Source organism: Saccoglossus kowalevskii, chromosome 2, assembly GCF_978046115.1.
Source record: "Saccoglossus kowalevskii chromosome 2, keSacKowa6.1, whole genome shotgun sequence".
In the NCBI taxonomy this organism is placed as follows: Eukaryota; Metazoa; Hemichordata; class Enteropneusta; family Harrimaniidae; genus Saccoglossus; species Saccoglossus kowalevskii.
The window spans coordinates 14,452,928-14,477,741 of NC_140642.1; the positions used below are offsets into that span (position 1 = coordinate 14,452,928).

At 39.6% G+C, this 24,814-nt stretch overlaps 2 protein-coding genes across 2 annotated transcripts in view; both read right to left on the reverse strand.

The window, feature by feature from the left end:
- Positions 1–21,261, reverse strand: part of LOC100374918 (lysosomal-trafficking regulator-like) — a 78,288-nt gene extending 57,027 nt beyond the window's left edge. Inside the window, exons 1-5 of the mRNA XM_085491867.1 lie at positions 21,169–21,261; positions 20,859–20,978; positions 17,338–17,429; positions 15,864–16,035; positions 2,655–2,748 (exon numbers count right to left, since the gene is read on the reverse strand). Of these exons, the coding sequence (XP_085347993.1) occupies positions 2,655–2,748; positions 15,864–16,035; positions 17,338–17,429; positions 20,859–20,948 (448 nt within the window). The 5' untranslated portion in view covers positions 20,949–20,978; positions 21,169–21,261. The remainder of the gene's footprint in view (positions 1–2,654; positions 2,749–15,863; positions 16,036–17,337; positions 17,430–20,858; positions 20,979–21,168) is intronic.
- A 1,736-nt stretch (positions 21,262–22,997) lies between these two features.
- Positions 22,998–24,814, reverse strand: part of LOC100368640 (DNA repair protein RAD51 homolog 1) — a 40,723-nt gene continuing 38,906 nt past the window's right edge. The window contains exons 9-10 of the mRNA XM_085491871.1: positions 24,106–24,227; positions 22,998–23,853 (exon numbers count right to left, since the gene is read on the reverse strand). Of these exons, the coding sequence (XP_085347997.1) occupies positions 23,730–23,853; positions 24,106–24,227 (246 nt within the window). The 3' untranslated portion in view covers positions 22,998–23,729. The remainder of the gene's footprint in view (positions 23,854–24,105; positions 24,228–24,814) is intronic.

Consider the following 24,814-nt stretch of genomic DNA (forward strand, 5'->3'; position numbering starts at 1 on the left):
TTCACATTTTCACACAAAATCATTACCAGCTCAGCATAGAATGACAACAAATACTCATAGTCTTAAAAACAAGAGTAATGTTCAGAAACTTCTGGCAGTTATACATGTTTTGGTAAAATATTGAGATAATATCAATTGGTTATTATTTTAAAAAAAACGAGGAGTCTTAACAAATGATACCCTAATGTAAATATGAAGCAGAAGTGTGGCAATTAAAGTGTAACTAATTCTAAATATCTTTAGTAAAGGCTCGTTGGATATATAATCAACTAAAATTTTTGCAGAGCAGGGTAGTAATAGAGTCAGTTAAAAATGGATGATATCCATGTTAAGAGCAGTTTTCCTAAATGACAATGCTCACTATTGTTGTGTACAAATAGGAAAAAAAACACTGACACCCATTTTACCAAAAAGTTTGTAATAAAAAGCCATTGTTGTTTATTATGAACAGATTTAAATAGTGCTTCAGTATGAGTAAGCGGCAACCTGAAGAATCAAAGAAATTAAACGTCGGTATTGTTCAAACAATCCACCCCTCATAGTCAGCGGAACAATCCTTTCACTGATAAAATACAGAACCCAATAAAGAAGAAAACCTGGCTAGCCAGAGACAGTTGGCAACTTTTCAGAAAAGAAGAGGGCGGGTGCTACCATATTTTGATTAACTGCTGAATTTCGTCTGGCATGATATGCTTGGAAGCCAGAATGGTGTAAATCACAAAAGTACACACAGTCATGTTTTTTTTTAATGAAGATAATCAAAACAAAAAAAATGTAAATAAGAATGCACAATAACAACCAATTTCTGTTTCAACAGATAGTTGTATTGTTAATAATTTGATAATGTTTACAGTAATAACATTTTTTCGCCACTACACATTTTTTGAGATTAGCCCTTTGATTGCCCAAGTCAACTTCCACAAAATAGTAGTCTGCTCTTTTCTACATGAAATGTTGCTAAATTTTAAATTTTTTTATCAAAAACTAAAAGCAATTTCACATTTTGTCTGTTTGGTCTAAAATTAAAAATGAATTCAGTGAAAAATACAGAAAATGTCAACAAATTTAGCCAAATTTAAGCATAAAAAAAATTGGCACTCAAAAAGTTACCGTGGTAAATAATCTTAAGGCATTCCTGAGGACGTGGACTTTGCAAAAGTGACTGTGACTTGTCATAAAGATCTTTAACAAAATACTAACTGCTACAAAAATGTTGTGCTTTTGACTCAAGATTTGCCAATGTTAGTCTCTCACGAGATTAAATAGGTTTAGGGTATTTTAAATTTATATTCTGATACGATCTGTCAAATGTATTTTTAAAAACGTATAGACAAAATACTGCTATAAAAACCGTGTACACTAAAACACACTCATGCAAACCAAATGAAAAAAATGTGGTTTATACCCCACAAGGGTTTGAGTGTAAAATTAACAGTAGCCGAGGGCACACAAAACGGGTACTATCAAATCTTACTCTGGGGCTACCATTTTCCAAAATTAGTACATCAACTGGGCTATTAAAAATTTACAAAACATTAGTACTTTGTTAGACAAATTTATCTAAGGTTGTCCGACATAAATTCAGAAAAATTACACATATTTATTTATTTCATGTTTCTGAATGGCTCTGTACCTACAATACTAAACGTGAAGGGCTACTAAATAATATCATGGGACTACCTGCTTTTAAAACTGAAAGCCCAACAGACTTACACATTTTTTTTCAATTTGGAGCCCTGTCCATGATCTTGAACCATTATTACAATCAAATTGAACAATATTTCATCATACCAATTCAAGCCAACATAAAAAACAGTTGCAGTAGCGTCTACTCGTTATTAAATGGCTCACAGCCAGTGCAACCATATCAATGTTGCACTCCGGTTGATAATGTACACTTTACTACAAGTTTTAGATTTCACACCACTCCACTCAATGGCAAACAAAACATAAATCAATGAAGAAAAAAAATCAAAACAGGTACACAAGGTTTTTATTTCACCAAACAGGAAATGGTAGCTTTCATCTTAAACAGTTCTGTATTGTACTACCCAGTGCAAATAAACCTTGACAATCTTGCAACTTTGTGTGATTTGTGAGTATATTGATCGATATCTCAGATTGTCAAAATCAATAATTATGAAAAATCACAACAAACTCTAATCCAAACTTTATTGTTTATGAACTATCATAACTAAAGAGACCACACATATACAATTATTAAGCTAAAGAGGATAATACAAATTCCATGGTAACTAATTATAGTTGTGTACCAAATGTTAAAAGTGTCATAAAATTACACAGCATTAAAAGTCTACATCTACGCCTGATACCAGGGTAGTTACTACAAACTACTAAGACAATTATTTTATTCTAAGTATGTATGCAGAGAAATGAAGTATACACTATATCAACTAAAATTTATCTAATGTTGCTTTGACTTTTGAGTTGCTAATAATAGTATTCAATTAGAGAAGGGTGGACTGACAGGACAGGACAGACTGACACATCAGGTAATAACATTGAAGAAAAAACAAATTTCATAAACATAAAATAAATGTTTTTACATGTAGAAACTACAGGTACTACTGTACCATTCACCAAATGTTAAGCACGACAAGTTACTGAAAGAAAAATGAATTGACACAACCTACCTTTATTATGGGTGTCTTGCTTTATTGAAACTTTTAGAACCAATGGAATCAACGCTACAAGTAAGTTTGCAAGGTCCGCAGAACATGACAAGCTCTGTAAGAAGAAGTGGAAAAGTACATTTTGTGAACCAGTAAGATAATTAACATATCATTTGCATACTTGACAGTCAGTAACTGGATTGGCTGGAATTACCATTTCATCTGCATATCTATCAATCACCAAGCCGATTGGATAAAACAAACACATGATTTAAATAACAATGCAAGCACTTGCAGATTTATTTCAGTTCCTCTCCATAAACAGTACACACCTTTTACCTGTAGCTTAATAGAAATGAGTTATGCTCAGTCACGTAAAAACACACGCCTCATTTCCACTTGTACAGCTTTCACCTTAAACTTTGTTTAGAATATACAGCACACCAAGTGAACTCATACAGTTTGTTCACACAAGTTATCTACCAAAACTATATACTGTGTTTACAGTTTACACAGAAAAATCCCAGCTTGGTATTTTACCTTCTGATTGCCAAAGTCAACTCCAGGCACCATCCACAAAATAGTTCCATTTGTGGCCTGCTTTTTTCCACAGAAAATGTTGGTGAAAATTTCAACTGTTTTGATCAAAAACTAGAAAATCTTTCAAGTCAACAAAATTAGGATTAAACTCAGTGAAAATTACAAAGATTTAACAAATTTACCTCATTGTGAGCGGGGCAAAAATTTGCCACTCAAAGGGTTAATAATCGAATGGGTGTTATTTACATTGCACATGTAGAATCACATAAAATAAACATTTTGTGTTTTAAAACATTATAGTAAAGAAGCAAAATCATACTTTAGAAGTAGTTGGATGCTAAAAACATACGAGAAATAACAATTCTGAAAAGAATTAAAACTTCCTAGAAGAGTCATTGTTTTTTAAAGCTTGCACGATGCAAATTAAAATTCTCATTCATTTTGAGAGTATTTGTATCCCCTAAACAAAACATGCACCTCTCTCTTATTTATTACACCTTTTAACCCCCAACACCAACTACAATATTTCACTGTTTTCTCAAAACAGAAAAAGCAAACATCTATCTACGCTTGCTTTTTAATATAGGAACAAAGACGCACACCTGACAAGAAAGACAGATTCAATATATTACAAAGCAGACAGTCTTCTTGGTAAATCACCTGTTTCCCTAACACTCTACACACCATTCAAACCCATGAATTACTCAAAGTAATGCAGTCACACTCCATATACAGTCAAGTCATCGTACTAGCAGCTGTTGTACAAGTAGTATAAGATAAGATTGTACAGTCACAATGTACCGAGAGATAAAAGGCAATGTCTCTTATGATGAGATAGGTAAATCATTATACGATACAAATTGAAACAATTTTTTTCTTGAGCACGAATTAACAGAATCATATTGGTCAATTCAATAAATTTATTTTTTATTTATTGATTTGTTAAATTCATTTAAATGCAATCAGTAATTCAAAACTAAAAAAAACTATCATTTGTACGATGTGTTGGGTCACTGAAAACATGCTCTATGATGGTCAACAGAGTTCCTGATATATCAAACACGATACATACATTGTATGTCAAGGAATGTCAAGTTTTGCAACACTTCCTTGATAGAATAATTTTCATGCTACGGTTTGCATAAAAACATGCCAAAAAAAAGTGTGAATTAAAAGGATATAAATTTAAACATATTTTTTTGGAAGACCACAAATTAATTGTATACGTTTAGTAAATTTTTTTTTAAATGACTTGTGTGCGCGAATTAATGACCAGGAATTAATAAGTTTTTATGGTAAATAACAAGAAAAAAACAGCCATGATTACACATGTCAACATGCACTTTGAGGAATTATATGAAAAGGCCCAATTAACCTAACAGATAAATTAAAACCCATTAGTAAACGGTGTGTGCTGCTATTTAGTACTTTGTCAAAGGGTAGGCCAAATGCTAGGCAATAGAAATGTACAAAATGAACATAACTATAGCCAACAAAATACAATAGGACTGTTTTATTGGTCGAGGTAGAAAAAACAAATCAAAACCAGAAACTTTAAGGTTGGCAATACACCTAAAGATATTCTCTACATAGCAACGACTTTGAGTGTACAATATTTCAGTGGCAATATTAGTCCACGATCTATTGTATTATAAATAACTATCGTTGTACATCAAACAAATCAATGTACTTTGATAATTGCAATGTCAATATGACCTTTCAGCTCCACAAAGAATGAATGAATGAATGAAAGAAAGTATGAACAATCAAATGAATAAACGAATGACAGTATTACAAGTAAAAGCTGTACAGGTTGTGTCTAGCAAGTAAAAAATGACAATATGAGCAGTAAGGGTAGTGGTCAATCAGTTACATATCAATCATGTAGTACTGGTATACTTATTGTAGCTGGTCAGTTTTTCGAAAACTTGAGCTCAAGAAAGTTCAAGTTTTTTTGGGTTTTATGGCTTCCTTCAAACAACAGTGATGGCCAAGCAAGAGTGTCTTGGTGGGAGGTCAGGAACATAGGTGTCTCAAACTGTATACAGAGAGTATTAAATCAATCAATGTAAACAAGCCGTTGATTTTGATTCATTTGTTTGAGATAAGAAGAGATTTTTGTTCATCAAAATCAATGAACACAACTTAAAAACACACAACACCAAATACCATGAGCTTTCATTTATCTCAGTGGTTAAAATGTAACTGGTTCATCGTGACCGACAGCGGCGGAAATACAAAGCAATGGGTGTCAAAGAAGGAGGGACTGTGAGTGAAAAGCTTCAATTGTTAAGTCAACTTTATTCTGACCCAGTTTCTCAGACTGAGACACAGAGCCTTCTTTGTTAGTAGAGTACAATCGATGCGTACTATGAAACACACATCACGCCAATGGTACACAATACTACTGGTATACTATAGAGCCCTAATAAAGACACAATACACATAGACGGTACAGGAACAAAAAAGCTTCTGTGTTTAAATCATTTATACTGCTCGATATAAAAGTCGGCCAAGCAAGTCTCTTGGGGATTATTTATTATTGCACATATAGAATATGAAACGAGGAATCACACTTGGCTGGACATCCCAATGCTTTGTAATAGTTTGTTTATAAGTCTATAATATCAGCATATCACACTGGATGGATCAACAACAGAATGAGGTAACATCTGTATGTACAGAAAATCATCGCAAATTGGCATACACGTCAGATCAAACATTAGATTTTGCGGTTTATACAATCCGACTTATCTGTAAACCAGACTTGAAACAAGCATACAGTAATCTCAGTCTGTGATGATTTTCTGTACCAGACAGACAATGTATGTTACAAAATCTTCAATTATGCTGTATGTAGTCCATCCAGAGTGATATCTAATGGGAAAGTAAAACCAATGCAATCCAACATTTTTGAAGGAAAATTACTTAAACTTCTCTAACACTGGAGACAGATTGTGAATGAGAAAAAAACAATATATACAAGATACATTTGTATGTCTAATCCAACAACATTTTTACTCCAGCCCTGCTTTGACGCTATATTGTGTACAACTTAAATCACTGACTGGCTAGATATTCAAACCACAGTTTATTCCAAAAGTGGTCATGTTGTCTGCATAAATTACATGATGGTGATTGATACACTGGGAAAATAATGGTCTTTCTGTAATACTGAACACAATAACCCTTAAAGGTGCAAGTTTCTCTGTTCGTGTTACATATTATATAATTAAAAAATATATAATTTTAAAGTATCAAGTGGAAATATACTGGCAATGTTGAACAATGTGACCTACAATGATTGATATTTATTTTAAAATGTGGAACAGGATATAATTACGGTACAAATAATGCAGGAGATATCAAGCAGAAGAGAATTACTGTTAACAAACAGAATTGGCAGTTGATGGTTGTGTAAGCTATTCTATAGATGAAAATCCATTATATATAGCCAAAACAAATTAATTACATTTAACTTTTTCAACATCTGATAATACACACTTAATCAAGATTTAAATAATCCTGAACTTCTTAAATACCAATAAATTTTCTAAGTTAAAAATATTCTAACTATCAAATGTATATACTGATAGTTTAAGCATAGCTATATAAATAAATACAATCCAATGCCCCATATCAGGTAAAGCAAATCTCATTTCCACATACAACAAAGATTCCATTGTATTATACCTTAAGGCTAAGAGTGGGCTGTATTATCACACATAATAAATAAATTGACCGGTACTAGGTAGAGGTTATCACACACAGATCACCAGTGCAGGCACGTACGGAACACATATATTGTTATAACTGTCATTATTGAATGCATATACTCATTTAAACATAGTGGAATAACAGAACTCTTTCACTGAACATGTGCTATGTCCCACTGAAGGGTATGATATTCATTGTAAATTTAATATTACAACAATATCAAAGTGACAGGTACCTTTGTTGGAAAGTGGCAGACGGAAGTCAGCTTTGCACACTTGAAAAGTGCAGAGGTGGCTATAAAGTAGACATCAGAGGAATCGCACTCAATGAAGTACACATGTATATGTGCTGATCAAACTAAATGAAAAAGTTTTTATACGTTGGAATTACTGTACTAACTCAACTAAAATTGTGAACTTTTCAATACAGATTACTCTACCAACACAACTAAAATGTGAACTTTTCAATGCAGAATACTCTACAAACACAACAAAAATTGAAAACTTTTCAATACAGATTATCTATTAACACAGTCAAGACTATGGACTTTTTGAAAATTACAAATTACAGTAAAGTAAATGTTTGGCAGGAAAACAAATTCCTTCTACACTAAACCCAATGGCTAGTAGTGACCACACCCCTGACCTTCATTACACTGCTAGTAGTGACCACACCCCTGTCCTTCATTACACTGCTAGTAGTGATTACACCCCTGCCCCTCATTACACTGCTAGTAGTGACCACACCCCTGCCCTTCATTACACTGCTAGTAGTGATTACACCCCTGTCCTTCACTACACTGTTAGTAGTAACCACACCCCTGACCTTCATTACACTGCTAGTAGTGACCACACCCCTGACCTTCATTACACTGCTAGTAGTGACCACACCCCTGTCCTTCATTACACTGCTAGTAGTGATTACACCCCTGCCCCTCATTACACTGCTAGTAATGACCACACCCCTGCCCTTCATTACACTGTTAGTAGTGACTACACCCCTGTCCTTCATTACACTGTTAGTAGTGACTACACCCCTGCCCTTCATTACACTGTTAGTAGTGACCACACCCCTGCCCCTCATTACACTGCTTGTAATGACCACACCCCTGTCCTTCATTACACTGTTAGTAGTGACCACACCCCTGCCCTTCATTACACTGTTAGTAGTGACCACACCCCTGCCCTTCATTATACTGTTAGTAGTGACCACACCCCTGCCCTTCATTACACTGTTAGTAGTGACCACACCCCTGCCCTTCATTACACTGCTAGTAGTGACCACACCCCTGCACTTCATTATACTGCTAGTAATGATAACACACCTGCCCTTCATTACACTGCTAGTAATGACCACACCCCCTGTCCTTAATTACACTGCTAGTAGTGACCACACCCCTGCCCTTCATTACACTGCTAGTAGTGACCACACCCCTGCCCTTCATTACACTGCTAGTAGTGACCACACCCCTGCCCTTCATTACACTGCTAGTAGTGACCACACCCCTGCCCTTCATTACACTGCTAGTAATGACCACACCCCTGCCCTTCATTACACTGCTAGTAGTGACCACACCCCTGCCCTTCATTACACTGCTAGTAGTGACCACACCCTGCCCTTCATTACACTGATAGTAGTGACCACACCCCTGCCCTTCATTACACTGCTAGTAATGACCACACCCCTGCCCTTCATTACACTGCTAGTAGTGACCACATGCCCTGCCCTTCATTACACTGTTAATAGTGACCACATGCCCTGCCCTTCATTACACTGTTAATAGTGACCACACCCCTGCCCTTCATTACACTGCTGGTAGTGACCACACCCCTGACCTTCATTACACTGCTAGTAGTGACCACACCCCTGTCCTTCATTACACTGCTAGTAATGACCACACCCCTGCCCTTCATTACACTGCTAGTAATGACCACACACCTGCCCTTCATTACACTGCTAGTAATGACCACACACCTGCCCTTCATTACACTCTTAGTGGTGACCACACCCCTGCCCTTCATTACACTGCTAGTAGTGACCACACCCCTGCCCTTCATTACACTGCTAGTAGTGACCACACCCCTGCCCTTCATTACACTGCTAGTAATGACCACACCCCTGCCCTTCATTACACTCTTAGTGGTGACCACACCCCCTGCCCTTCATTACACTGCTAGTATTGACCACACCCCTGCCCTTCATTACACTTAGTGGTGACCACCCCTGCTCTTCATTACACTCTTAGTAGTGACCACACCCCTGCCCTTCATTACACTCTTAGTGGTGACCACACCCCTGACCCTCATTACACTGCTAGTAGTGACCACACTCCTGCCCTTCATTACACTGCTAGTAGTGACCACACCCCTACCCTTCATTACACTGCTAGTAGTGACCACACCCCTGCCCTTCATTAAACTGCTAGTAGTGACCACACCCCTGCCCTTCATTACACTGTTAGTAGTGACTACACCCCTGCCCTTCATTACACTGTTAGTAGTGACCACACCCCTGCCCCTCATTACACTGCTTGTAATGACCACACCCCTGTCCTTCATTACACTGTTAGTAGTGACCACACCCCTGCCCTTCATTACACTGTTAGTAGTGACCACACCCCTGCCCTTCATTATACTGTTAGTAGTGACCACACCCCTGCCCTTCATTACACTGTTAGTAGTGACCACACCCCTGCCCTTCATTACACTGCTAGTAGTGACCACACCCCTGCACTTCATTATACTGCTAGTAATGATAACACACCTGCCCTTCATTACACTGCTAGTAATGACCACACCCCCTGTCCTTAATTACACTGCTAGTAGTGACCACACCCCTGCCCTTCATTACACTGCTAGTAGTGACCACACCCCTGCCCTTCATTACACTGCTAGTAGTGACCACACCCCTGCCCTTCATTACACTGCTAGTAGTGACCACACCCCTGCCCTTCATTACACTGCTAGTAATGACCACACCCCTGCCCTTCATTACACTGCTAGTAGTGACCACACCCCTGCCCTTCATTACACTGCTAGTAGTGACCACACCCTGCCCTTCATTACACTGATAGTAGTGACCACACCCCTGCCCTTCATTACACTGCTAGTAATGACCACACCCCTGCCCTTCATTACACTGCTAGTAGTGACCACATGCCCTGCCCTTCATTACACTGTTAATAGTGACCACATGCCCTGCCCTTCATTACACTGTTAATAGTGACCACACCCCTGCCCTTCATTACACTGCTGGTAGTGACCACACCCCTGACCTTCATTACACTGCTAGTAGTGACCACACCCCTGTCCTTCATTACACTGCTAGTAATGACCACACCCCTGCCCTTCATTACACTGCTAGTAATGACCACACACCTGCCCTTCATTACACTGCTAGTAATGACCACACACCTGCCCTTCATTACACTCTTAGTGGTGACCACACCCCTGCCCTTCATTACACTGCTAGTAGTGACCACACCCCTGCCCTTCATTACACTGCTAGTAGTGACCACACCCCTGCCCTTCATTACACTGCTAGTAATGACCACACCCCTGCCCTTCATTACACTCTTAGTGGTGACCACACCCCCTGCCCTTCATTACACTGCTAGTATTGACCACACCCCTGCCCTTCATTACACTTAGTGGTGACCACCCCTGCTCTTCATTACACTCTTAGTAGTGACCACACCCCTGCCCTTCATTACACTCTTAGTGGTGACCACACCCCTGACCCTCATTACACTGCTAGTAGTGACCACACTCCTGCCCTTCATTACACTGCTAGTAGTGACCACACCCCTACCCTTCATTACACTGCTAGTAGTGACCACACCCCTGCCCTTCATTAAACTGCTAGTAGTGACCACACCCCTGCCCTTCATTACACTGCTAGTAGTGACCACACCCCTGCCCTTCATTACACTGCTAGTAATGACCACACCCCTGCCCTTCATTACACTATTAGTGGTGACCACACCCCCTGACCTTCATTACACTGCTAGTAGTGACCACACCCCTGCCCTTCATTACACTGCTAGTAGTGATTACACCCCTGTCCTTCATTACACTGCTAGTAGTGATTACACCCCTGCCCTTCATTACACTGCTAGTAGTGATTACACCCCTGCCCTTCATTACACTGCTAGTAGTGATTACACCCCTGTCCTTCATTACACTGCTAGTAGTGATTACACCCCTGCCCTTCATTACACTGCTAGTAGTGATTACACCCCTGTCCTTCATTACACTGCTAGTGGTGACCACACCCCCTGCCCTTCACTACACTGCTAGTGGTGACCACACCCCCTGCCCTTCACTACACTGCTAGTAATGACCACACCCCTGCCCTTCATTACACTCTTAGTGGTGACTACACCCCTGCCCTTCATTACACTCTTAGTGGTGACCACACCCCCTGACCTTCATTACACTCTTAGTGGTGACTACACCCCTGACCCTCATTACACTGCTAGTAGTGACCACACTCCTGCCCTTCATTACACTGCTAGTAGTGACCACACCCCTACCCTTCATTACACTGCTAGTAGTGACCACACCCCTGCCCTTCATTACACTGCTAGTAGTGACCACACCCCTGCCCTTCATTACACTGCTAGTAGTGACCACACCCCTGCCCTTCATTACACTGCTAGTAATGACCACACCCCTGCCCTTCATTACACTATTAGTGGTGACCACACCCCCTGACCTTCATTACACTGCTAGTAGTGACCACACCCCTGCCCTTCATTACACTGCTAGTAGTGATTACACCCCTGTCCTTCATTACACTGCTAGTAGTGATTACACCCCTGCCCTTCATTACACTGCTAGTAGTGATTACACCCCTGTCCTTCATTACACTGCTAGTAGTGATTACACCCCTGCCCTTCATTACACTGCTAGTAGTGATTACACCCCTGTCCTTCATTACACTGCTAGTGGTGACCACACCCCCTGCCCTTCACTACACTGCTAGTGGTGACCACACCCCCTGCCCTTCACTACACTGCTAGTAATGACCACACCCCTGCCCTTCATTACACTCTTAGTGGTGACTACACCCCTGCCCTTCATTACACTCTTAGTGGTGACCACACCCCCTGACCTTCATTACACTCTTAGTGGTGACTACACCCCTGCCCTTCATTACACTGCTAGTAGTGACCACACCCCTGCCCTTCATTACACTGCTAGTAATGACCACACCCCTGCCCTTCATTACACTCTTAGTGGTGACCACACCCCCTGCCCTTCATTACACTGCTAGTAATGACCACACCCCTGCCCTTCATTACACTCTTAGTGGTGACCACACCCCCTGACCTTCATTACACTCTTAGTGGTGACTACACCCCTACCCTTCATTACACTGCTAGTAGTGACCACACCCCTGACCTTCATTACACTGCTAGTAGTGACCACACCCCTGTCCTTCATTACACTGCTAGTAGTGATTACACCCCTGCCCCTCATTACACTGCTAGTAATGACCACACCCCTGCCCTTCATTACACTGTTAGTAGTGACTACACCCCTGTCCTTCATTACACTGTTAGTAGTGACTACACCCCTGCCCTTCATTACACTGTTAGTAGTGACCACACCCCTGCCCCTCATTACACTGCTTGTAATGACCACACCCCTGTCCTTCATTACACTGTTAGTAGTGACCACACCCCTGCCCTTCATTACACTGTTAGTAGTGACCACACCCCTGCCCTTCATTATACTGTTAGTAGTGACCACACCCCTGCCCTTCATTACACTGTTAGTAGTGACCACACCCCTGCCCTTCATTACACTGCTAGTAGTGACCACACCCCTGCACTTCATTATACTGCTAGTAATGATAACACACCTGCCCTTCATTACACTGCTAGTAATGACCACACCCCCTGTCCTTAATTACACTGCTAGTAGTGACCACACCCCTGCCCTTCATTACACTGCTAGTAGTGACCACACCCCTGCCCTTCATTACACTGCTAGTAGTGACCACACCCCTGCCCTTCATTACACTGCTAGTAGTGACCACACACCTGCCCTTCATTACACTGCTAGTAATGACCACACCCCCTGTCCTTAATTACACTGCTAGTAGTGACCACACCCCTGCCCTTCATTACACTGCTAGTAGTGACCACACCCCTGCCCTTCATTACACTGCTAGTAGTGACCACACCCCTGCCCTTCATTACACTGCTAGTAGTGACCACACCCCTGCCCTTCATTACACTGCTAGTAATGACCACACCCCTGCCCTTCATTACACTGCTGGTAGTGACCACACCCCTGCCCTTCATTACACTGCTAGTAGTGACCACACCCTGCCCTTCATTACACTGATAGTAGTGACCACACCCCTGCCCTTCATTACACTGCTAGTAATGACCACACCCCTGCCCTTCATTACACTGCTAGTAGTGACCACATGCCCTGCCCTTCATTACACTGTTAATAGTGACCACACCCCTGCCCTTCATTACACTGCTGGTAGTGACCACACCCCTGACCTTCATTACACTGCTAGTAGTGACCACACACCTGCCCTTCATTACACTGCTAGTAATGACCACACCCCTGCCCTTCATTACACTCTTAGTGGTGACCACACCCCTGCCCTTCATTACACTGCTAGTAGTGACCACACCCCTGCCCTTCATTACACTGCTAGTAGTGACCACACCCCTGCCCTTCATTACACTGCTAGTAATGACCACACCCCTGCCCTTCATTACACTCTTAGTGGTGACCACACCCCCTGCCCTTCATTACACTGCTAGTATTGACCACACCCCTGCCCTTCATTACACTTAGTGGTGACCACCCCTGCTCTTCATTACACTCTTAGTAGTGACCACACCCCTGCCCTTCATTACACTCTTAGTGGTGACCACACCCCTGACCCTCATTACACTGCTAGTAGTGACCACACTCCTGCCCTTCATTACACTGCTAGTAGTGACCACACCCCTACCCTTCATTACACTGCTAGTAGTGACCACACCCCTGCCCTTCATTACACTGCTAGTAGTGACCACACCCCTGCCCTTCATTACACTGCTAGTAGTGACCACACCCCTGCCCTTCATTACACTGCTAGTAATGACCACACCCCTGCCCTTCATTACACTATTAGTGGTGACCACACCCCCTGACCTTCATTACACTGCTAGTAGTGATTACACCCCTGCCCTTCATTACACTGCTAGTAGTGATTACACCCCTGTCCTTCATTACACTGCTAGTAGTGATTACACCCCTGTCCTTCATTACACTGCTAGTAGTGATTACACCCCTGCCCTTCATTACACTGCTAGTAGTGATTACACCCCTGTCCTTCATTACACTGCTAGTGGTGACCACACCCCCTGCCCTTCACTACACTGCTAGTAATGACCACACCCCTGCCCTTCATTACACTCTTAGTGGTGACTACACCCCTGCCCTTCATTACACTCTTAGTGGTGACCACACCCCTGTCCTTCATTACACTGCTAGTAGTGATTACACCCCTGTCCTTCATTACACTGCTAGTAGTGATTACACCCCTGCCCTTCATTACACTGCTAGTAGTGATTACACCCCTGTCCTTCATTACACTGCTAGTGGTGACCACACCCCCTGCCCTTCACTACACTGCTAGTAATGACCACACCCCTGCCCTTCATTACACTCTTAGTGGTGACTACACCCCTGCCCTTCATTACACTCTTAGTGGTGACCACACCCCTGCCCTTCATTACACTGCTAGTAGTGACCACACCCCTGCCCTTCATTACACTGCTAGTAATGACCACACCCCTGCCCTTCATTACACTCTTAGTGGTGACCACACCCCCTGCCCTTCATTACACTGCTAGTAATGACCACACCCCTGCCCTTCATTACACTCTTAGTGGTGACCACACCCCCTGACCTTCATTACACTCTTAGTGGTGACTACACCCCTACCCTTCATTACACTGCTAGTAATGACCACACCCCTGCCCTTCATTACACTCTTAGTGGTGACTACACCCCTGCCCTTCATTACACTGCTAGTAGTGACCACACCCCTGCCCTTCATTACACTGCTAGTAATGACCACACCCCTGCCCTTCATTACACTCTTAGTGGTGACCACACCCCCTGCCCTTCATTACACTGCTAGTAATGACCACACCCCTGCCCTTCATTACACTTAGTGGTGACCACACCCCTGCCCTTCATTACACTCTTAGTAGTGACCACACCCCTGCCCTTCATTACACTCTTAGTGGTGACCACACCCCCTGACCCTCATTACACTGCTAGTAGTGACCACACTCCTGCCCTTCATTACACTGCTAGTAGTGACCACACCCCTGCCCTTCATTACACTTAGTGGTGACCACACCCCTGCCCTTCATTACACTCTTAGTAGTGACCACACCCCTGCCCTTCATTACACTCTTAGTGGTGACCACACCCCCTGACCCTCATTACACTGCTAGTAGTGACCACTCCTGCCCTTCATTACACTGCTAGTAGTGACCACACCTCTGCCCTTCATTACACTGCTAGTAGTGACCACACCCCTGCCCTTCATTACACTGCTAGTAGTGACCACACCCCTGCCCTTCATTACACTGCTAGTAGTGACCACACCCCTGCCCTTCATTACACTGCTAGTAGTGACCACACCCCTGCCCTTCATTACACTGCTAGTAATGACCACACCCCTGCCCTTCATTACACTATTAGTGGTGACCACACCCCCTGACCTTCATTACACTGCTAGTAGTGACCACACCCCTGCCCTTCATTACACTGCTAGTAGTGACCACAACCCTGCCCTTCATTACACTGCTAGTAGTGACCACACCCCTGCCCTTCGTCATCATAATACATAGAAACAGTGGTAATAGAATTCACACACACAGTGGTAACATGCCCATATTTTTGGTATCTCATAAGTAAAGTTTAAAGATAATGTACATACCTGATTAATAAGTTCATTCAAAGCATGTAGTAAAAGCCATCCTCTATTATGTAGCAGATAGTTCATAAGCAGACTAGTATCACCATCACTGCATTCCTGACTAGTACAACAACTATGTACATCAGAGAGAAACTCGCGTGCTAAAATATTGCAAACACTCCCAGTATCATTGCTGTAAAACATAAACAAGAACAGGATGATGTTTTATTATATAGTACGGGTAGTCTATTACAGTCATCAACATATTGTAACACTATAACTAGTATGACAAACACTGTAACAAACTAGTATGACAAACACTGTAACAAACTAGTATGGCCAAAACTGTGACAAACTAGTTTGGCCAACACTGTAACAAGTATGGCCAAACACTGTAACAACTATGGCCAACACTGTAACAAGTACTGCCAACACTAACAAATACAGCCAACACTGTAACAAGTATGGCCAAACACTGTAACAACTATGGCCAACACTGTAACAAGTACTGCCAACACTAACAAATACAGCCAACACTGTAACAAATACAGCCAACACTGTAACAAATACAGCCAACACTGTAACAAGTATGGCCAACACTGTAACAAGTACGGCCAACACTGTTAGAAGTATGGCCAACACTGTAACAAATACAGCCAACACTGTAACAAATTCAGCCAGCACTGTAACAAATACAGCCAAAACTGTAACAAATTCAGCCAACATTGTAACAAATACAGCCAACACTGTAACAAGTACGGCCAACACTGTAACAAATACGGCCAACACTGTAACAAGTATGGCCAAAACTGTAACAAATACAGCCAACACTGTAACAAGTACGGCCAACACTGTAACAAGTACGGCCAACACTGTAACAAGTACAGCCAAAACTGTAACAAATACAGCCAACACTGTAACAAGTACGGCCAACACTGTAACAAGTACGGCCAACACTAACAAGTATGGCCAACACTGTAACAAGTATGGCCAACACTGTTACAAATACAGCCAACACTGTAACAAGTATGGCCAACACTGTAACAAGTATGGCCAACACTAACAAATACAGCCAACACTGTAACAAGTATGGCCAACACTGTAACAAGTATGGCCAACCTTGTAACAAGTATGGCCAGCACTGTAACAAATACAGCCAACACTAACAAATACAGCCAACACTGTAACAAGTATGGCAAACACTGTTACAAATACAGCCAACACTAACAAATACAGCCAACACTGTAACAAGTATGGCAAACACTGTAACAACTATGGCCAACACTGTAACAAGTATGGCCAACCCTAACAAATATGGCCAACACTGTGACAAGTATGGCCAACCCTAACAAATATGGTCAACACTGTAACAAGTATGGCCAACACTGTGACAAGTATGACCAACAGTGTGACAAGTATGGTCAGCAGTATTCTATGAGCAGGTCTATAACTCAGAAGAGATGAAAACAGGTTTTAAAACAATATCGACAAATACCTGAAATCTCTGATATTTTCACAAGAGTATCTTGCACTTGCAGCTGTACATAGAAACAAATGCAGAAATTCTTCAAGGTGCTGATGTTTTTCCTGAGAAAAGAAACAAAGGGAAAGAGACATCATTATTCCACATGCACAATGTATGTCATCTGGAAAACTGATGAGCCGACAACAATACATACAAATCAACATCAAATACTGTTGCTTTTATCTTGTAAATCTACTGGTACTACATATGCTGTTAATACATGTTGAACTATGTAGATTTATGTGCAGAAAATGGATACACAGATCAACTGCTAGTTCATATCATGCTGGATCTCCCAACCCAAACTACAATTGTCTCTACTTGGGGATTGTTTGGACTGCTACTGTACACGTCTTATGCATACAAGACACCCACCTCTAAAAAGTATTATTATTATTACCATGGTAACAACAATTTGTGTTATCAAGACACCTACACTGATAACTACATGTACTAACAAACACAATGCCTAAAATCTAGTCTGCAGATATCTGGACATGACCTTTGTAAAATCAAAATATATATAGTTTTTAACAAGTCCTAGAGAAAACTGTGTATCCTTTGCATAAATTAATCTGATCATTATCTTATAGACATTATCTTATTATTTTCTGCATTATCAGCAAAACAATGTGAAAACATATAGAACATATCTAAGTTTCTGTAGAATGCTAAACAAATCTTTACCAGTCCATGTATAGACTTCCTTACTTACAAAACATCTATGATAAGCCTACATGACCACCAAGTGCTGTCACTTTGGAACTATTAAGGGAACTAACCCAATATTAGGACATAATCTCATATCCCAAATAAACATACTGGTACGTTTATTTTTTTCCCAAAAAATTCCACCCGGTACGTTCTTATTAAAAAAAAATCCAGAAGGCAAAAAAAAAGTACAATCTTTGATGTAAATACATTTATAAATGCACATTTAAAAGCAAGGAAACAATTTACTGGTCATTTTGGAAATGTTACGGGTGGGTAATGTTTATTTCGGGTGGGGGGTGTGTTTATTGGATTTTGAGGGGGGTGTTATGTTTATGGGGGGTGTGTGTTTATTTGGGACATAAGAGCGCTTGTTGATGCAAACACACAGAAGAAAGATTATCTCTAATAGTAAATCAGACACTGGCAAGAACAATTCAATGAATTTATGATAAGTTAAACATTCTACAAAGCATCCTGTTTCAAGATCAATGGAAAAGATGAACTAACCAGGCTAATGATAAGGGTTTCACTATTCATATTTTTATATGCATGTCATTACCAAATTAACCCTGAAAACTATACTACAAGCCTGCTATTTACTTCCATCAAAATTTGGTGTGGAGTTTTTCTAGTGGAACTGCAAAGTTACACAAATCCTTTGTGTGTTTAGCAATGTCACTTGACCAAATTTCTGCATAGTTCAGAAGGACCAGTTTAATTACTGCATCAAACATTTTTAGATGAATTTGCATTGGAATACATGATCTTGACAAAAGTATTTGGTTCATTTTGAAGAAGGCTTTGTTTTTCATGTCTACCCGGTAGTTGTGCTTTATCTAATCTCCTCGTTATATTTAGTTTATCTCAAGACAAGTGTAAAAAGTTACTCTTTCTAACTCTTCATTGTTGTTATAAACTTGAATATTTGAATAGACGTATACTTGCTTTTACTGAATATTATTACTTTTGATTTAGTAATATTAATTTCTAACTTCCATTTTATATAGTATGATTGCAGGGCATTGATGGCATTCTGTGAGCCAGTTTTTACCTCCGAGATAAAAAGTAAGTCATCTGCATACTCTAGACATGGAAGCTGGTTGTTAAACAGAGTTGGTGGGTCATTGTGTGAGGAATTTGTTCTGTAATGTCATTTATGTATAAATTATAAATTATAATGCAGAAGATTTAAACCACCTCCCTGCCCAATGCCTTTAGTTGCTCCCACGCACAGCTCCTTAGCACGGGCTAAGAGGTCAAATTCCTTAGCCCGTGATAAGCAAACGTGCGTAAATGCTTAGCACAGGCTAAGGAATGCTAAGTACGGGTTAAATCTGATCCGAATTTAAGACGCGGTCTAGACCCTTAGCACGGGCTAACGAAGTGTGTGCAAATGCTTAGCCCAAGGCTCTTTGAGTGTGAACATTATGCACGTAATCAAATATATCCAACTTTCTCATTCCCAAAAAGGGCAACCGAGCTCAGTGTACACGCTTCCACACTGATCGGGTCGCTGTAGTAGAGTGTACAGCAGCTCCAATCGTAAACAAAATAAATTTGGTTCGCTGTCTACGACATGCATTAATAAAACTCTGTATTCTGTTATGCCGTTGTATACTGTTTCTGTGCATCCAAATAAGTTGGGTCCGTCTTCTCTCACGTTCCTGTGCACGTAGCTTCAAAATTAGAACGAAACATGTCAGCAGCAGGAATAGAACCTCGCGTATGTCATCCATTTTTCATTCGTAAATAGCGGCTTGCCAAAGGTCACCGACTTATGGCGCCCCTTAGCCCGTGCTAACGACTGGCCTTCCCTGTGTGTGGATGCAATTGGGTCTAGCCGAAATGCAAATATGCTCGATAAGCCTAAATGTAACGTGAACACAACTAATGATCAAACCATTTTTAACTTTCACACATCCTAAAGAATTAGTATAAATAGCTTTTGTATTGAGTTAAATTCCCTGAAATCGCATGTAGCTATTTCAACACGTTTTACAAGTACATGTATACAATTTTGTGTATGTGCCATTGGAAATCATAGAACATCAAGTTAACTTTAATGTATAAAGTTAATTTATCTATCATGGAGAATGAAATAATAAACTTAAAATGAATCTAGTTACGGGTATATACTCTCACTCTCAAAAGCAGGAATTGGAATGAAATTAGGCCTTCATTACATGGCTCCTTCTCAGCAAAAGTATTGAAATTGTTGGAGTTTGAAATCTTGTCTGTAAAAGTTTACAGATATCTGCCTAAATTAATCATTATGTACACAAACATGTGAGGATTGAGAATCCTCACTTTTATCGTGCACAGGATTATTTAGTTTTGCTCATGGATGTTTTTTTTTTCAACAACAAAGTTCACGAGTTTCAACTCGGGAATGTGTGTGAACATGAAATACGTTGTTTAGGAATGCCCTGTGATAAATTAAGTTGCCTATCTAACTTTTCTGTACTGGAATTTTCGATATTTACAGACCAACCGATGGTGAAAGTACTTAGTGTCAATATTAAAATCATAGAAACATGCTCTAAACCCAAACCAAACCTATGGGGGATTCTTTTTGTTTTTTAAATGCTTGAATCATGGATATATTTGTACGATGCACTAATCATTGAGTTGCCACCTTTCATATTTTATCTGACAAGTCATGGTCATTCATGGTGGTCAAGCATATCAAATTAGAATGACGCTTAATTGTACTGTGAATCAGCTATTGTCATGTATGACTCGAAATTTCAATATGAATACTCTAAACTTTCAATTACCTTGAAATTCGTCGGCGTGACTCTGATGTACAATTCCCATTTTGATTTTAGCAAATCGGACGGATTTGCAAATTCTTCCACTTGATCCATCTCTAGTTTCTGATGTTAAAATCTGTAAATCTGAAATGTAACAAGAACCGTGACAAATGACTGCACTGACGCCATAATTTGGTCGTGAATACAAGAATCAGGAACCGAAACACAGGAACGTTGTGGTAAACAAATAAAATCATCAAAATAAATTCTCAATGTTACCGGATTATGTGCACATAATACAATTATCGCTATGATTCCAGAAACTTGAACCTACCAACATTTGCGATTTTTTGTAAATCCCTGCAAATACCAAAAGTATCCAGGCCGGATCTGCTGGGCGTCTCTGTAAGTCGCCATCTTGTTCTTCGTTCTGAAGCTAAGAGGTCACCGTTACAAGAGGTCACCGAAAGAGGTCAGGAAACTTTCCAAACAAACGTGCGGCGAATATAATTCTCTATTATCTATCAATATTAGATATATCTTATATTAGGTTTATTTGTTTGTTTTTTAAATTACTTTCTTGTCATGAATGTTACTATATTAAATAGCTCAATCACAGCCCCTCCCAGTGTTGAGGGACCGTGGCTGAATTTACTCAAATACTTGACCTTGGACTTTGATCAGTGTACTTGTCTACAAATCTGGGTTTAGAGATCAGAGGTAAGTCTGGGGACAACTTTTAAAATGTAATTAAAATTAAATTTTTATGACAACTTTGTTTTTTGGAATGAATCTGAGTTTATATGGAAATTGTGTCACATACTTGTGGGGTGGCTGTACCCCACCCATACTTTACTCTGTCAAGATTGTCAATTCCATATTTGTAATCATATGGATATTGTAAATCACGTCTGTAGGTAGGCCCTCACCAGCTGAACAGCATCAGACCTCACTAACGCCTGACAGAATAATGTGTCTCGTCGGTGAGATCATTACTGCGAATTTGCAAAGTTCCTACCTTCTTGGTCAAGGTAACATTGGGCGGAAGTTTGCCAGCACCTTATCACAAATTATGTCAACAAATAATCTCTGCCAAGAATGGATATTTTTTGATGGCTGTCACTATCTGACTTTCCTGCAATTTGATTGGCACAGAAAAAAAAATCGTTGAGGGAAGCGAAAAACTACACTATTCTGTCAGGCGGTGTTGAGTCAGGCTTGTATTTATATGGAGATTATAAACCACGCACTGATATTCATGTGGTGATTTGTAATCATATAGATTGTAAACCATTCACATGAAGATAATCGCTTGCATTTACGATTATAAACGCACTTCATCAGAACTTTATAAATGTATACATGATGCTGATCAAATTACATTCATTATCGTAATAACACATCAATTAATCATGTACCGGTAGATTCACCCTGAAGTTTAGAACAATTTAATGTTCATTTCTCTAATTGAAACAAGCATTTGCACATTGTGGCATCGTCCAAATTGCAGTTTCGCTAAAGCCGGCCATTCATAATCGGCCCATGAACCCGTGCGTGATCGTATTAGGAAAAGCTACATTTCACTGGAATTAAATTAAGTCATTTGATTGAAACTGCCAAGGAGCTGGCGCCACCAATCAGAGTTGCGTTTAGGCTTTGCATTGATTCACCCCAAGTCAAGAACAGGTCTATATTCATTGACAGGTTTCCAAAATTTCTTATTCCAATGTTGACAATTTTTTGTGGGCAAGTGAATGAGAACAATTGAATGTCAAAATATTTGTGCAAACTGTGTTTTAGTAAACTGTCGAAACTGATAACGTATCGACTTAACCGATTCGGTCTTCGTTTGATGATCAGTAAGCTCGTTCAGAAAAAAAGCTATCAAAACGTTTATTTTAATTTTACCAAGAAATGTGTAGTTTCTTTCATGAGTTCTGATTGGGTGATGCAAATGAGCCTAAGTGAATCTTATAATCGTTTGAGGGCGTGCGACATACAGTAAATCGTGGTGAAATCTGCCAAGGGTAAATGTTGAGGCTTCTGTCGAATAAATGGTCCTTGGCTGGCGAAGATGACATTGTGGGTGACCAACCTACATTAGATTGGATCTTTAGGAATTCAACATACATACACACAAATACAAAAGTAAACAAAAGCTAATTTGTTTTTCTTAGATATTTATTATACATGTATTTAGTAAATAACTGAAAAAAATCACTGTATGTACATATTTATTCAACGTCTACCACAATATACAAAAGAAATAATGAAAACGTGCAACAATAAGAAAACTGGCAAAATAGGATGGTGAAGTAAATGGTAAAAAAAAAATTGCATTTATTGTATACTTTCTGACCATAGATGCACATCTGTCATTTACTAGTACGTAAACACACGTGCTACTATTAAAAGCAAAAACACAAGAAGCTTGTGGCATAATATTTCTATATGATGTAATAACTTATCATGCATTGAGAGCTGTTCTATTTCAATAGTTATTACAGGAAAGCCACACATGAGTAAATTGAACAGCTTTTAACATTCACCTTCATGTATCGTACATCATAACAAATACTTGTGCATCTCACATTGACAAGCCTTTGTGTTGAATAATTAAACCAGAAGAGTTCAAGAATAATGGCCACTGTGCTTGGAGTTTGTCAGAAACAAAAGAATTAACTAACTGGACAAATGAATCAAATAACATGTGGAACTTAGCCATGACACTTTCTCCTAGGAAGAACACAGCAGAGATGTTATTGATGCGAACTTGCAGTGCTGCATCACCATAAATGAATAGATTTTGAGTACAATTGACAACTGGTTGAATTTTATGACTTGTGTATATTACACAACGGGGTTATCTCAACTAAGGTTTGCTATAAACAATATTCAGTCTTTGGCATCCCCAACCCCATCAGCCAGAATGGCAAACATTGCTTCTGCTTCAGGGAGACATGGTGAATCATAAATCTTGCATATACGAGTCTCTCCACGTCCTTTACGTAGGTAAAGTCTGGAAATGAACAAAAACAAAGTTACTGCACAGCGCCCTCTATAGATGTGAATGAAATGTATTTTTGCATTCATTTAAAATTTGATACTTGGAAATTTACCAACAGTTAGAAAAAAGCACCTCATATCATAAGTTTGAAATAAAAGTTATTAGTTTACCTGGTAATTCAAATTTCACAAGTATTATGAAGCTTGTGTTAGTATTGCATATTAATGATTGTGTTGGCATTGCATATAAATAAAAGAGACAAACCGTGTTGTTGATGCATGGGCTATTATATTTCCTCCAATTGGTTTCTTGGGATCAGCAGTAAACATTGCAGCACCGTCTACCTGGGCAACAACCTGATTCGTAATAACCACTGCCACACCAAACTGAGAACAAAATATATGACAATGTATGTGTAAGTGACTTGACAACAGCATATGATTACTCACAAATAAATAATATTGATAGCAACTGTTTTTCCCCCGTTAAAAGTTTTTCAGATGTGTCTCTTTTGTATAGAAATGTCATTTCATCGTAACTACCAGAGAGCAGTAATGTTCTTTGTCATGTTGGCAGTATTTGTTAATTGGTTGATACAATGTTTTAAAAAAAGTTAATAGGTACTACTGGTATAACTTATCAAGCAAAGTGCATTTACATTTCAAAAATCACATTTACAGACCCTACAGTTTTTAATTCTCCCAACATGTTTAGTAGCAATAGTGCGCTTAATTATTTTAACCAATAATGGATTTCTATGCCTCGAAATAAAACATGTTACCAAAACTGTAAATATATTGAATAATTCATGCCTAAATAAATGAAATTTGCAATGGATGGCAGCAAAACTGTTCATATACTAAACTTGTTTGAAGGTTGTCAATATTCACAAAATACAATTTGATATTTTTACTACTACTACATTTGTTTATTAACCTTTCCACAACCAGATTTTTCTGCACTTTTTTATTCT